At 39.4% G+C, this 15,356-nt stretch overlaps 1 protein-coding gene across 3 annotated transcripts in view; it reads right to left on the reverse strand.

Annotated features, from left to right (window-relative positions):
* Positions 1–1,892: 1,892 nt before the first annotated feature.
* The window catches only part of LOC118667456 (cytochrome P450 1A4-like), a 33,509-nt gene continuing 20,045 nt past the window's right edge, over positions 1,893–15,356 (reverse strand). Inside the window, exons 7-8 of one of the 3 annotated variants that reach the window (XR_004971272.1) lie at positions 4,787–4,873; positions 3,035–3,161 (exon numbers count right to left, since the gene is read on the reverse strand). Coding sequence is in view for 2 of the 3 variants with exons in the window: in XM_036330831.1 (XP_036186724.1) it covers positions 14,013–14,166 (154 nt within the window). In the remaining variant the exon portion in view is untranslated. Of the gene's footprint in view, positions 3,162–4,786; positions 4,874–13,990; positions 14,167–15,356 lie in introns of those variants that run through there. The other 2 variants (XM_036330832.1, XM_036330831.1) reach the window with 2 other exon arrangements.

Consider the following 15,356-nt stretch of genomic DNA (forward strand, 5'->3'; position numbering starts at 1 on the left):
GGAGCACTGTCCAGCCAGAAGCCGGCTCATGGCTGGTGAGCACAGTGGCGGTGGTGGGAGCCTTTCCCGCCTCTGCGGCAGCGCTAAGGAGTGGTGAGCCGAGTGGTAAGGAGCAAGCAGGTGGGCAGTAAGGAGTGAGCAGACAGGCAGTTAGGAGCAAGCGGCAAATGGTTAGAAGTGAGGGGTCCCAGATTGTGAGAAGGCACAGACCAGGCTGAGGAACCACCCCCACCTCCTTGCACGAATTTCATGCACCGGGCCTCTAGTAGAACAATGAAACAATAAAGAATTCTCTCTTGCAATACTAATTGTAAACTAGGCTAAATTCCTCTTCATTTGGAATAAAATGAGATGGTATAGTCCATAAGCAAAGTTCTTGATACCACTTGGTTAAGCACATAAATAAAACTCAAAAACCTGTTTAGTCTGTTCACATCAGATCCTAGATATATAATTTATTCCAAGCAAATTCTCCACATTGTTGGGATTTTGGAATTGCTTCTCTAATCTGTTTAGCTAATTAAATGCCATACTAGATCTTAATTTTGGACTGTAGCATTCAAACTCTTCAAAGCGGAAATGAATGTTATTTGTAATTTTCTGTGCCAAATGCATAAAAAGGAAAAGATCCTATTTCTTTTCTTCTCATCATTTATTTAAAACATTTTTAAGTTTTACAACATGATAATTGACTATATGCATACATTGTGAAATAATTACCATACTGCGGTTAATTAATATACCCATCAAAAAATACATCCATCATCTCACATAGTTACCATTTCATTTTATTCTATTGGAAAATATTTTGTGACTTCCCAAGGAGAAAATATAAAGTCAGAAATCTAGATGAATGCATTTGTAGAAAATTCTAAGTTAACTATATTACTAAAAGAAAATAATTGTATATGTTATTGAACATAATATTATACAAAAAGCATTTATGCTTGATTATAGAATACTTTGTATTTATAATATAATACTGACAAAAAATGAAGTGTAAAATATTTTTAAATTATATTACCAGGATCCAATCTCCCTGGTTTTAAAAAAAAAATCCAATTAAAACAACAATAGAAAACTATAAATGTGTATAACCTTTTGCAAAGTCAAATAATATAATTTCAGCAAGGGTAAAATATTCCACTATGGTGGGGCAGTAGGAGTGTTGGCTCCCCCTCCCTGCAGGCCTGTTCCATCTGACTCCATGCATGCCCCATCCTACCCATTCTCTCACAAAGGCTCTTTCTGCACGTTATGAATTTGGCCCAAGATGAGGCCAAGAAAAAAAAACACAAGTATTTTTATATTTATTTTTATCCTTTCTGACTATTGCATGAAAAATAGTCAATGGGCAAACTAAGATATCAGTAATAAAGTAAAACAAAAGAAAACAAATGAAGAATACGACAATAATAATGCCTAAAAGCAAAGCAGAGTTATCCTAACTGAACTAGTCAGATCTTAGAGGACTTTTCAAAGGAATGCCTATGGATGATTAAAATTTTATTTCAATTATGCTAATTGTCAAATACCTAGAAATTAAGCCTTAAAAATAAAAACGCATACACTGCATCTAAAATGTGCTTTTGAAAACCAGTTCACCCACTTACTAATGTGACGTTAAATGAGTTAACACTTCTGTGTTACAACCTTCTCATGTTAAAATGATGAAAAAAGAACACCTACATCACAGAGTTGCTACTAGATGACCCATAAAGCGATCTTAGGGGAGCTCCTGGTTGAAAGTGTATGTCCAATATATTTTAGCTATAACCATTATTGTTTTTTTTTTTTGGGGGGGGGGTAAAATATATTTTATTGATTTTTTACAGAGAGGAAAGGAGAGAGATAGAGAGTTAGAAACATCGATCAGCCGCCTCCTGCACATCTCCTACTGGGGATGTGCCCGCAACCCAGGTACATGCCCTTGACCGGAATCGAACCTAGGACCTTTCAGTCCGCAGGCTGACGCTCTATCCACTGAGCCAAACCGGTTTCGGCAACCATTATTGTTTTAACTATAAGCTTGCAACTGTATTAAAAACTTCCTAAGACTTGTCAAAAGTTGGCTTTAATACATTTTCAGAGGTTAGCAATAGTTGTGTTTGTGTGTTCATGACCTTTTATTGCCTTTCTTAATCAATAAACATATTTCTAATTAAAATTTTAAAAATTCAGGCATTATTTTATACTTATATTTTTGCAAGGTAAAGACATGATCTGTCATGGATCTCTTTTTTCTTATCTTTAATCTGTCTTCATATCATAAAGTGCTTGTTTTAGACAAATGTTTATGAGAATTATATTGTAAAAGTCAGAGTATTTTTTCTTTTTTCTTTTCTTTCTTTTTGCTGCAAAAAGCTTTATTGTTTCATTTGGTCCAATGCATGGGAGAGGGCTCCAGGGAGGCTCAAAGAATGGCTGGTAGTTTCGGGGAGAGGCTCAGGTAAAAGCCAGACCCAGGGGGATGCAGAGGGGCCCCTCAAAGGCCTCTGGGCTCCACAGGCTCCTAGTCCGCTTGAGGGGGAGCCTTTCGAAGAGATACCCGCCCCGCCCCGCCCAGCCTGGGGGCCGCCAGCCTGCGGAGGTGAGTCAGGTGTCTCCCATCTTCTTTATGAGTTTCACCTCCTCACCCGGAAGTGGTTCTCCAGGAAGCCACAGAGCTGAGGGTCTGCGCGGGTAGAACCAGGGCCTGCAGCTCCAAAAGGGCCTGGTTCCGTTCCTCTCCAAGGCCAGGGCGGCTTCCACGGCGTCCTGAGTTCTGCGCACTCATCCTGGGGAGGCTTCAGCAGGTCCTGGGAGAGAATGCGGCCACCGCGCTTTTTGCAACTTTAAGAGAAGCTCAGCGCCCTCGCGCTTCTTCTCCACCAACTCGCCCTCCAGAGCCACATCTTCACGGGGAAATAGAAGCCCAGAGAGAGGTAGGTGTTCGCAGCCCGCAGGTGCAGGATGGCCAGATGGCTGACTGCAGCCTTCAGCTGGGTGGAGTAATTCTGACGAATTTGGGAGCTCATGTTTGTTCGGCAATCAGGAGTTAAGGTAGAAAAACAAAACACAACGCTGTGTTGGCTGGTCTCAGAGGTGGTTCGGAAGGTGGTGAGCAGATAAAATGTGGAGGCTGGAAGAAGGGGTATCCCTGGTTCTGTTCAGTCCGAACACTGTTGAAGCAAGAGACAGTTCTGAGACCACTGAGGACACTCAAGTCAGAGTATTTCTAATAGGTAAAAGGAAATAAGGAAAAATGAATAGAGGAACAACAGGAAATAATACAAGAAGGAGAAAAAGCAAGAAGATAAATGAAAGTTTTGGAGAAAGAATCAGATTGGTGTTTTAATTTCTTGTAATTTGGGACACTATAACCCTATTCCCAGTAGGTGGTGCTGGAGTATATGTATTTTAATCCAAAAAAGGCTGACTGGGTTCCTTTTCTCCACATACAAAAAAAAAAAGAACAAAACAAAAGTAACCCACAGCCAATCAAATACTGTGTGTTGAGCATTAAATTAAATTATATCTTTAGCCATATTATTAAAAAAGAGACTGTTTGGAAAATGGTGCTGTTGTGAGGAAATGCTGGAATGCCAACATGCATTATGATCCTCTCAGTACATTCCTCTGAGGTTTAGATCCCTATTTGTAAGAGATGCTCTCCGTGGCCACTTCATAAGTGCAAAGACATTCTCAGTTCCACATAATAAAAGCAACATGAAAGGAGCTGTATGGAGGCTCACTTCCCCAATCGATTTCTCAGACTGACATACAAAAATGAGAACAATAACATTTCAATGTAATATGCTTTTAGTTAAAAACGCACGGACAGGCCCTGGCCCATGGTGGAGCATTGGCCTGTGCCTGGAGAGGTTTCAGGTTCCATTCCAGGTCAGGGCTATGCCTGGATTGCCGGCTCGAACCCCAGTAGGGGGCGACATTTCTCTTCTCAATGACCTTTCTCTCCCGCTCCCTCTCTCTAAAATCAATAAAAACATATTAAAAAATAAAAACAAAACACCAACAGTTTAAGAACAAACTTCTACATATCTCAACTAATTAGTACAATTATACCTCCCCAAGAAACTAAAGTCCTGATAGAACTAACAGCCATTCCATTTCTGCCAGATTTAGTCTCCAAGAAACACTGATTCATTAAGTGTCATCGGTGTGCAATCCATGATGCTACACAATAGACTTTCTAGTATGTTGAGAAATGATTGTAATTTTTCAGTACAATAACTTTAATTATAAATGAATATTTGACTGGCATGTATAAAAAGTAAACACAACTCTCCATTGGTTTCTTAGCAGAAGCAACATTCATCTCCCTATATTGTTCCTGGCAAGGTCTTTCCATTTGAGTCTCATGTGCCTATGGAAGTCAAGAGATGATTTCATTTCTTGAATGTCCTGAAGGCCACAGCTGGGTAAAGGGCTTAGAAAGATTGTCAGGGAACATAAGCATCTGCATGTGTAGCAAAGCATAATTTTTAAATAAATGTGTGGGGACATTTGTAATTTGAATTTCCTTTCTTCTTCCGGTTTCAGATTTCAGGAATAAAACACTGTGGTTGTACACTAATAAGATTATGAAGGTTAGGCCACTGATGGGAGGATTAGGGCACTCCTCAGTCACCCACAGATTGGCTGGTGTGTTAGTGCTGGGCCTTTTCCTCTTTTATCAGGTATTTCTGGTTATGAGGGAAGGGTACTCCCGTAAAAGCTGTGAGACAGCATAATGGATTGAGATATTAATTTGTCTTTTGTCCTCAGTGCACTTTTTCCCACTTACCTGTTGCACTCTCTTGCCTCCTAGGAGGCTTTTGCTGTAGGACAGTAAAGATAATTGTTTTCCTGGTATTACTGGAAGGAATTATGCCTGGAAGGAGAAAAGGAGATAAGCACTTTGTAGAAAAGAGGAGGAGGGAGGGAAGGCATCCTCCAGGAAATTGGGAATGGGAAGGAAGATCTGGAAATTTCCCAGCAGAAACTCAAGGCTTTCAGATTTCAGTAACCCTTAGAAGCCAAGACAGGGTGTCTCAGAGGTAACTGATGAGTGAAAGATCAAAAGGCTTCCCCAGAATGCCTTGTTTTTGATAAGACAGATGTGAGTGAGAGAGGACCCACGTCTATTCAGAGTGAATTATCATGGGGTTGGACCTCAGAGAAACATTTACGTTTCTTTTTAAAATAAATATTCTTTCTGAGATTATGGAGTAAGATTTTTAGTTCAAGTTTGGTTTCCCATTTTGAGATTTATTATTAATGTAACTAACTATCCCTCTCAACAAAGGAAAATAATGTTTCAAAGAAAATAATAAATGTGAGGAGAGGAAATAAAAACAACTATTTTTCTTTTTTTAATGTTCTTGCCTGGGGAAACATACTGACTAGTGGATCAAATGAGAAAATAAAAATTCGAGTAAGTATCATCATTATGTAACAAACCAATTCTTGTGAGATGGGAATTGGAGAGGAGTAGAATCTGTGGATTTTCTTCTTCTTGTTACCTGCATGTGTGCACTGCAACAAGTCAGGTTTGGGCTCTTATAATGTGAGTCAAAAAACACCCTCATAGCTGAGCGATGCCATGAAATAGAGAAGTTAGCATTTGCAACTTTCTGTGTCAGGGTAACAAGGAGGTGACGAATAAGAACAGAGACAAGAACCTACTCCTTTAGCTCATTAAATTCTCCCCAAACCTGCCTTATTTCAGTTCCTTAAACAAAGAAGGTGTGTGTAGCTTGTGGTCGAAATCCTCAGTAGTTAACTTTTGCTTCTTTCATTCTGCCTCAACTGGAGCTAAGGCCAAAACGGGCAAGTACTTTCACCATCTCCTTTTTAAAGGCCAGGCAGGTGTTTTCCCTTGCGGTTTGCCCTTTGAAGAACCCCAGCATTATTCTATGGGGTCCTCCCTCCCACCCCGTTCTGGTCTCAGGCTTTGTTTCATGTCCCAAGAGTGAGTGCAGTACTCACCTCTCTGGATTGCTTTCTCATCGTGTCAAGCCTCTTCTCGCCTCTCACGCTTAAAAACGATGATTGTTAAATTGTATTGACATTTTTCAGTGTGCTTCACCAAAAAAAGATTTTTCTGAATACCAAATCGGCTATCTTGATCTTGCTTTCCATTAAACACACTTGATTCAGCCTTTTGCCCACATCCCTACACCCAAACTAACATTAAAAGATAATGTTCAGAAAAAAGTAAAATCTTGACTCTTATATAATATGAAATGAATATGTAGTAAAGAATGCATTTTATTCATATGAGATGTTAGACAACAAACTTTCAACCGAGGCAATTTAAAGACCTAATTTACTGTACTAAGGGATTCATGAATCAGGCAGCTTCAGTCCAGCAACCAAAAGGGTGTTCCTGAGGGGTTAGTCCTTAAGGGCCATATGTAAGCTTCCTGCCACATGAGAACAAAAGACCAGGAAAACTTGCTAGATACCAAGAATCAGACCATATAAGGAATGGAAACTGTCCTGAAGACACCTGATCACATACCTGCATTCCATCCTCATACATCCTCATTCCATCCATATTCCAAGCCCATGGACTCAACCCCCAGACCCACTGAGGACAACAGCTTCCCGCTAGTGACTGCAAATAAGGATGAAATTCCAGCTCCTTCATCGACTCAATGTCCCCTTGCCTCGAGATTCTGTGCAAAGGATATCCAATCCCCACCCCCTTTCCTTAAATGAATTTAATGCTTTATCCACTGTCTGAGATGGCTATTCAGCCTTCCCATGTACCACCATGTTAACCTTTCACAAGAGTTGTCCAAAATATAAGGTCTTTATAGGAAGAAGGATGGGACAAAATAAAATATTATTTTCAGACCAAGACATATTTTGGGAAGAAGGGAATGTCAAGACCTTTTATCGTGCAGATTGCATCTTCTTTCTATGGTGAGGTACCAGAATGGTTGATTAAAATTATATTTTAGGGATAGAAATAGCAATTAGCCTCAGGTATTAAATCTAGCTTTAGTATCATGGGCTTTAGCACCAGTGACACCATTTGGGCCTGTGTTTTCTCTTAAACAGAGAGAACCAAGGATATATTATAACTGGCTCAGAGAAAGGCCAAAACACACATTTCTAAGGAATAATGAAATGTTGCAATAGAGAATTCTAATATCATAATTTTGTGACCAAACATATGGAACCTTCTTCCATCTGGTCTCTGACCCTGCTCAGGGGTGGGCAAACTTTTTGACTCGAGGGCCACAATGGGTTCTTAAACTGGACCGGAGGGCCGGAACAAAAGCATGGATGGAGTGTTTGTGTGAACTAATATAAAGTCAAAGTAAACATCATTACATAAAAGGGTACGGTCTTTTATTTCAATAGTTTTATTCATTTCAAATGGGCCGGATCCGGCCCGCGGGCTGTAGTTTGCCCACGGCTGGATTAAACCATTTTGCAGTTTAAACTCTTACCCTGTCTACCTGAAGAACTGCATTCTTTGCATTGTCCATTTCCCTACAGAACTTGTTTTACTAGTTTATTTTGCAGACTCCAAGGGAAACTGAGGTATTGGCCCCTGCCTGCCACCCCCTTCCCTCCTAACCATGTCTTATGACTTCAACTGTTGGCCACATCCAGTTGATGCCAAAATTTCTGTTTGGGTCTGAGTTCCAACCTCTCAAAATCAAAAAATGAGTTTGTGGACAAATATGGTTGGCAGATGTAAAGTTTAGTGAGAGAAACCAGTCCTGGAAAAGGTGCAGCGGGGTTTCAAAAGCAGGCTAGTGTCCAGAGCTCCCATTCCATATTGCAGTTGGATGTAGTTCAGCATCCAAGCTAATTAAAGTCCATTAGTCTGTGTGTGCAGTCCCACATGGCCATAAGCCACATGGGCACAGGGGAGCACATCCCCCACCACAGAAACCAGGAACCCAGTGCACCAGAGAGAGGGAGAGAGAGAGAAAACAGCCTGCTTTTTTTTTTTTTTTTGTCTAGGGTAGATACATGTCTTGCTAGCTCCTGATTGGTCCTTTCAAAGAATTCTGCCTTAGTAACATTCTTGGGATTGGTTATACACCTCTCTGCCTTGTGATTAGTTCTCTCTGCAAGCTGCCTGTCTTAGTAACATCCCTACATTTTATTTTATTTTATTTTTTAAAATCTTTATTGTTGAAAGTATTACATATGTCCTCTTTTTCCCTCATTGACCCTCCTCCAGCCCACGTCTGCCCCAGGCCTTCATTTTAAAGCTCAAGGCTCCAGCACGTGCCCTTCTTTCCCCGCCCAGCTGGGTCTAGTTCTAGGTCATTCTGTCTGTCTCTGTGGTTTTTCTTGGAACAGGGCACGGTCAGCAAGTTATATTCTGCCTGCATCTGCAATGCTCCAGTTCCCAGCCTCCATAATCCTGTCCCTGTCTACCTAGCCCTCTTCTATATCCTCACAGTGACTCTATCTGCTGACCAGGCGTCAAACAAAACTACTCATTGTTCTCATCTCACAACCCCAGTTCCTGACCACTGAGTCAGCAGAACCCTCAAAATCCAGTTACTCCCACCAATGAATAATGAATAATGCAAGTTTATGGTCTTGTTTTCCCAGCAACTCCACCTCACAACTCTTGCTTTTACCAGTGGTTCTCAACCTTCTGGCCTTTTAAATACAGTTCCTCATGTTGTGAACCAACCATAAAATTGTTTTCATTGCTACTTCCTATCTGTAATGTTGCTACTGTTATGAATCATAATGTAAATATCTGATATGCAGGATGGTCTTAGGCGACCCCTATGAAAGGGTCGTTTGACCGCCAAAGGGGTTGTGACCCACAGGTTGAGAACCACTGCTTTAAACCCTTTCCATATCCTTCCTACCCTACAGTGAGTCTTTGGTTCATGCCAAAAAGGCTTCTCATTCTCCAATTTGCAAATCATATTACAATAAAACTCTCAGAAGAGTCCTGTGGAACTTTCATTACAAAATGAATTGCAATGGAGACAAAACTGTGGTTTTATCCATAACCCATTACGTCACTACCAAACTAGACAGAAAATGTCAATTAAATGCTACCAGGCAAGTCAGAATTTATTTATTAGTTACCTACATTTATGAAGAGTTGCAACATAGCTCAAACACAATGAACTGGACTAAAATCTGATAACCCAGAAGGTCAGGAAATCCAGTTGTCTACTGAAACAGATTTTTCTACACTAATCTTTTCACGGTTATTTAATGACTTCTACACTGAAAAATTTAATGTTATTTCTCAGTAATCATCTTGCTACCACTATTAAAAGTTTTGACATAACTAATGACTCACTCCTTTTAAAAAAATTCTTTGCTGTCTCCTTTGCTGATTCCTTTTTATTATTTTAATAAACTCTTCTCTATACTCATTGCCTAGGTAATTTCATCTAGTTCCAAGGGTATAAATAGCAACTACCTCCTTAAAATTCCTAATATTACATCTTCAGTCCATCTTCTCCTGTGTACTCCTGACATACATTTAAAAAATTCACATCTGTCAATTTGCCATTTTATAACTTTGTTGTTCAAAACTGAATTTTGATTTCTTTCAATCTATCCCTTTTTACACACACACACACACACACACACACACACACACACACACACCTTCTTGCAGTTCTATTATTCAACCCAAGTCTGTAGAGCAGTGATTTTCAACCTTTTCATCTCATGGCACACACAAACTAATTACTAAAATTCTGCAGGACACCAAAGAATACATTATATATTTTTTTGCTGATCTGACAAAAAATATAGGTATAATTTTGATTCATTCACACTGGATGGCTATTGTTGAGTTGGCTGTTGTCACTTTTTTATTTGACAATCTAAAGGAAAAGAGGTCAGTGCCCCTGACTAAATAGTCAGGTATTGCATGTTTCACAAATTCTTTCCACACACCAGTTCAAAATTGCTGCTATAGAGTCATCCTGAATATCTCCCATTGTCCCCTAGGCCCATTCCTCACCCTTCTATACTTTGATTAATGACAATGAAAGCTGACCTGTGCCATAAGACGAAAACTAAATCAAGGTTCTCCCTGTCCTTTGTCTTGCACTTGGTTCCAGTTAATGGGGAGCCTTTGCTGAAGGTTGGAGGGAGGGAGAAGAGTGAAGTCAAAGTATTGATCCCCTTGTCTATGTCCTTATGGGGTAGCTTTGAGCTGGATGCTTTCCTTAAGGCTGGTCTTAATTCCACTGAACACGGGTTTTTGTTTTGATATACTAAACTTTCAGCTTCCAAATTTGAATACCTACATTTTCTCTTCATTCTTCCGGGCATTGTACTGTTCTGTGGGGTTCCTCATACCTTGCCCATGTCTTTCTAAATAATTCTTTTATTAAAAACTAGAGTCCCAGTGCACAAAAATTTGTGCACTCGGGGGGGGGGGGGTCCCTCAGCCCCGCTGTGCCCTCTAGCAGTCTGGGACCCTTCAGGGGATGTCCACCTGCTGGCTTAGGCACGCTCCCCAGGGTATTGGGCCTAAGCTGGCAGTCAGACATCCCTCTGGCAGCCCAGAAGCCCTCAGGGGATGTCCACTTGCCAGCGGGGAGCAGGCCTAAGCTGCAGTCGGACATCCTTAGTGCTGCCAAGGAGGTGAGAGAGGCTCCCACCACCACCGCTGTACTGGCAACCATCAGCCTGGCTTGTGGCTGAGCAGAGCTCCCCCCGTGGGAGCGCACTGACCACCAGGGGGCAGCTCCTGCATTGAGCATCTGCCCCCTGGTGGTCAGTGTGTGTCATAGTGTCCAGTCATTCCCAGTTGTTCTGCTGTTAGGGTCAATTTGCATATTACCCTTTTATTATATAGGAATGCCTGGCCAGCCTGGGTGAGGGGCTGATGGCTGTTTGGAGGCTGGCCACAGCCTCTTCAGGGTAGGGGTCCCCCCTGGTATGACTGGCCAGCCTGGGTGAGGGGCTGATGGCTGTTTGCAGGCTGGCCATGGCCCCCAGCCACCCAAGCTCCCAGTGGAGGCTGGCTGGAAGCAGATATCTGGGATTTATTTATCTTCTATAATTGAAACTTTCTTGCCATGAGCAGAGGCCACAGCTGGCTCAGGGAAGGCGGGAAGCTTGGCTTCCTCCGTCACCCGGGCAACCAAGCCACCTGCTTACTCCAGCTCCATGGCTGCTGGCCGCCATTTTGGTTAGGTTAATTTGCATATAGTCACTCTGATTGGCTGGTGGGCATGGCTTCGGGCATAGCGAATGTATGATCAATTAGCATCTTTGTCTTTTATTAGTGTAGATACCTCTAATTATCTTAATTTAATGTGCCATATCTTTTCTGATGGGACAATGACTGATACAAGCTATCTGTTTCACATCCAGAAAATTCTTTTCTTCTATTTTCAAAATATATTAAGTGTTTAACCACTTCTCACTGGAAGTTCCCTGGTCTACCACCATTATTTCTCTTCTGGTTTTGCCCTAGAATTTGAAAAATTAGAAAAGTGTGCTAGAGAAAATGTATAATTATCTGTTGAAACACAATAGTTATTTTTTCCTACACTGATTTTGTCAAAGATTTTGGCTATTTTTTCTGATATGCTTCTGCTGTGTCTGGGAAAGTGCCTGGACCATAGTCATAATTAAACATTAATGAAGTGAAATGAAAGAACAAGTAAGGGAATTAATAAATGATACGTAAATTATGTTTTGAAACCCAGAATGATAAAAAGTCCTAATCCTACTTGAGTCTCAACCATTTTTCAACAGAAAGCAAAGGTATCCCCTAAATATAATTTCAAATATAGTCAATTATTTGTAAGCTGTGGATTGGCCTCAATGCCATTTTAAAAGTGAAACACAAACAAAATATGAGTTGTGCAATGATTTGCTAGGAAGCCAATAATGAAAAAAAAAAAATAAGTCAGCTGAATAAACAAGATGGATAGAAAAAGAAACCTCAAAAACACCATAGTGGGTTCAGGCAACGTTTTCTTTAAGTGAAAGAGCATAATTATGCTATTGATATTATAATTAGTGTTGGTTTTTAATTAACAAAATTTTCTTGAATAAAATTGTGATTGTCAAGTGAATTTCTAAATTCTACAAATTTATATTGTACAGGCAATAAAACATAGGTATGCCTCATCATCATTTCACAAAACTGGATTACTTTATATGTACAATTTTGTACTTAGACTCCCCCTATTTTTTATTGTATTAATATCTCTTAAAACTCAACTCTTAAATGAAGCAATCTCAGCTTCAGCCTACACATCTTTGATAACATTTAAGCACTCTTTTAGGTTCAATTCTACATTAATTTTTTTCTCATGATAGTAGCAGAGTGTAACCTGGCATTTTTCTGGAGATTCCCACCATCAGTATCAGCTGAGAGAATCAAATTCAAATTTCCATATCCACCTAATTTAATTAAAAAAAATAAAAATAAGATCTACCTAAACCAAATGGAAATAGGAGAAATGGTGAGTATCCCTTCCCAGTAGCTCCTGAAAAATCCTAAGATTAACTCTGACTGGACACCTTCTGAAAATCAATAGCTTTTCCTCTACCCTAATAATAATAAATTTGAAACTAAAGTGTAAAGGACATATCTGTCTATAATAGAGATAAAACAATACAATTCTGAGAACAAAATATAGCAAGATTAGTAGAAGACATAAAAGCTAAGTTATGAAACCCAAATGAAGTGTATAAAGTGATTCTGGAATGTTATGAATCTCTAAGAATAGCCAAAAATTTGTGAACATTGAATAAGAACTATTAAGAAGGCTAAGTAGGAGACTTCCAAATAGATAACAAAAAAGTCACTGTAGTCAAAAGTGTATGATATTGGCACAGAACTAGATAAATAATTAGTTACATATGGTTGAGCACCCACAGAAAGATCATTACATGGGGGGGAGGGGTAATCTAACTTAGTGAAAAAAAGTGGTTAGTTTAATAAAGTGTTGATATGATTGATTATCCATCCAGAAGCAAACAGAATTGGATCTCTATCATTTTTTTATAAGAAAAACTAGAGGCCCAGTGCATGAATTCGTGCATGGGTTGGTCCAGTTGGCTGGCCCTGATCAGGGCCAATTGGGCCAGGCCAGGCCATCTGGGGGAGGGGCCTAAGGTGGTTGGCCGGCCAACTGGTCCCGCCCCTGGTCGTACTCCAGGTCGAACTCTCAGTCGAACTAACTCCTAGTAGAGGGGACAATTTGCATATTACCCTTTTATTAGGTAGGATAATGGAAGAAAATGTAAGGGGCTATTAATAGAAATCCAGGGTGGGACTTTCCTAAGTATGACAGGAATTTCAAAAACCATAAAGGAAAACACTATATTTGGCAGCTAAAAATTACATATATTTGCATGGCAAAAGATACTATAGACAAAATGAAGTTATAAATTCAACTGTGTCTATAAATTAAGTGTAGAAAAGGTTCTATTTTTCTTAGAGACTAGTTATTAAAGGATTATTGTATATAAAATCCACTTTTGGAGTTCATAACAGCTGAAAGAGGAATTTCAAACTTTCTCAATCAAAAACTGGAAGAATTTTACTATTAAAACTTAAGATTTTTTATTGCCAGTAATACCTTGCTAATATTACTCCAATTCTTTATTTTTAAATAAATAAATAAATAATGAACAGATAGCATTAATTGAAAAATACATAGAGTGAAATAGAGCAAATGAAACACAAAAGCAATGGAAAATAATAAATAAGATTTCAAAGTGTTCTCCCCAGGATTTTCTTTTCTCCTCAGAAAGACAAAAGTTTGGAAGGGTCAAGAGACTTACACTTTTGACCAAGAAGGAATTCTAGAAATGTGATAATAGAGAGAGCATCCTGTTTTTTAATCTCAGCTGTTGTAATGAAAAATTGAATTCTGAAAATAAAAAAAAATAACAGACACACACCACACAAGACAGATATAAATAACCACTTCTAGATCACCCCTAAACTATGAACAAAACATAGACATTGTAATAACTGGGATATATTTTGAAGGCAAAAATGGTTTTTATTAATTCTATAGAGTATCTTCCCAAGGAAATTAGAAAAAGATTGTCTTGGCAAAAACTGCTTTCTCAGGAGGCCATGGTAACTGTGAGGTAAGATCATTTGTAGCATTTGAGGGGCAGGAGCAGAGGGTTGGGAGATCATCCACTTTTGAAGGACTTTGGTGGACGAATACACGCAGTCTTGTCCTAGATTCATTTCATTAAGAGAGAATGAGCTAAGTAACATTGCCAAAACCAAGTTCACTTAAGGTAATAGGCCAGGGATGTTTCTGACCATCTGTCTCTTTAATGAGGGCATGTTTGCCATCACAGCGGCTAAAACAAAAATGCAAAAAATAACACAGAAAATACCAGCTGTTGAAAAGGATGTGAAAAAACAAGAGAACCCTTTTACCTTGCTTGTGAAACGATCAGTTGGTACAGCCATGCTGAAAAACCAGTTGGAAGGTCTACAGTTAAACATGTGAATGTTTCATGACCCAGCAATTCCAATCTGACATTTACATGGCGAACAGAAAGATGGACATACATTCACCAAAAAATGGGCACTGGAATGTTCATAGCAGCGCAATGAGAATGGGTGAAATATAATTATGCACAATGTGGATCGATCTTGCAGATAGAATGTGGATAAATCTTACAAGCACAATGTGTTACAAAAGAAGTCAAGCACAAAAGTGCACATACTGTTTCATTTCCTTATTTAAAATTCAAAACAGGCAGACCAAACTATGCCATTGGAGGTCAGGAAAACAGTCATCTCTGGGGCACAGAGATTGGAGACTGAAAGTGATCATGAAAAGATGGGCGGAGGGTGGGTTATGGGATGTTGATGGTGTTCAGTTTGTAAAAATTCGTCATTTTAAACTTCTGTTTTGTGCACTTTTCTGTATGTATATTTTAATAAAAAGTTCCCTGACAAACTTTTGTTTGTAGGATAGAACAGAAAGCAGTGGGAAGGAGAAGTGAGCAAGTTAACTTTCTTTAAATGGAAGATTTATACAATTTTTTAACTAAAAAGCAAACAGCAGCTTTTCATATCTAAAATAATTGGGCTCATATTTATCTTGCCCAATAGCCTGGGAAAAACACCACCTTTGATTCTTATTTCAAAACCAAAAGCCATTATTGCTCTTGTTCCAAAGAAGAGTTTTCATGTACTTGACTTCCTTTCCCAATTTGCTGCAATAAGTAGAGTAAAAATATTAACTAAAAAGAGATCATCTTGTAAAACCACTTCACCGCCCAAAGCAACTTAAACTTTGGAAAAGCCTTTATACACAATACTGTTCCATTGCCCACAGAAGCCCGATGAAGCGGATTGCCAATAAATATTTTCAGTGGGAATGAGCCATCTGAGCACATGTTGAATGACT

This window comes from Myotis myotis, unplaced genomic scaffold (genome assembly GCF_014108235.1).
Source record: "Myotis myotis isolate mMyoMyo1 unplaced genomic scaffold, mMyoMyo1.p scaffold_m19_p_12, whole genome shotgun sequence".
NCBI lineage: Eukaryota > Metazoa > Chordata > Mammalia > Chiroptera > Vespertilionidae > Myotis > Myotis myotis.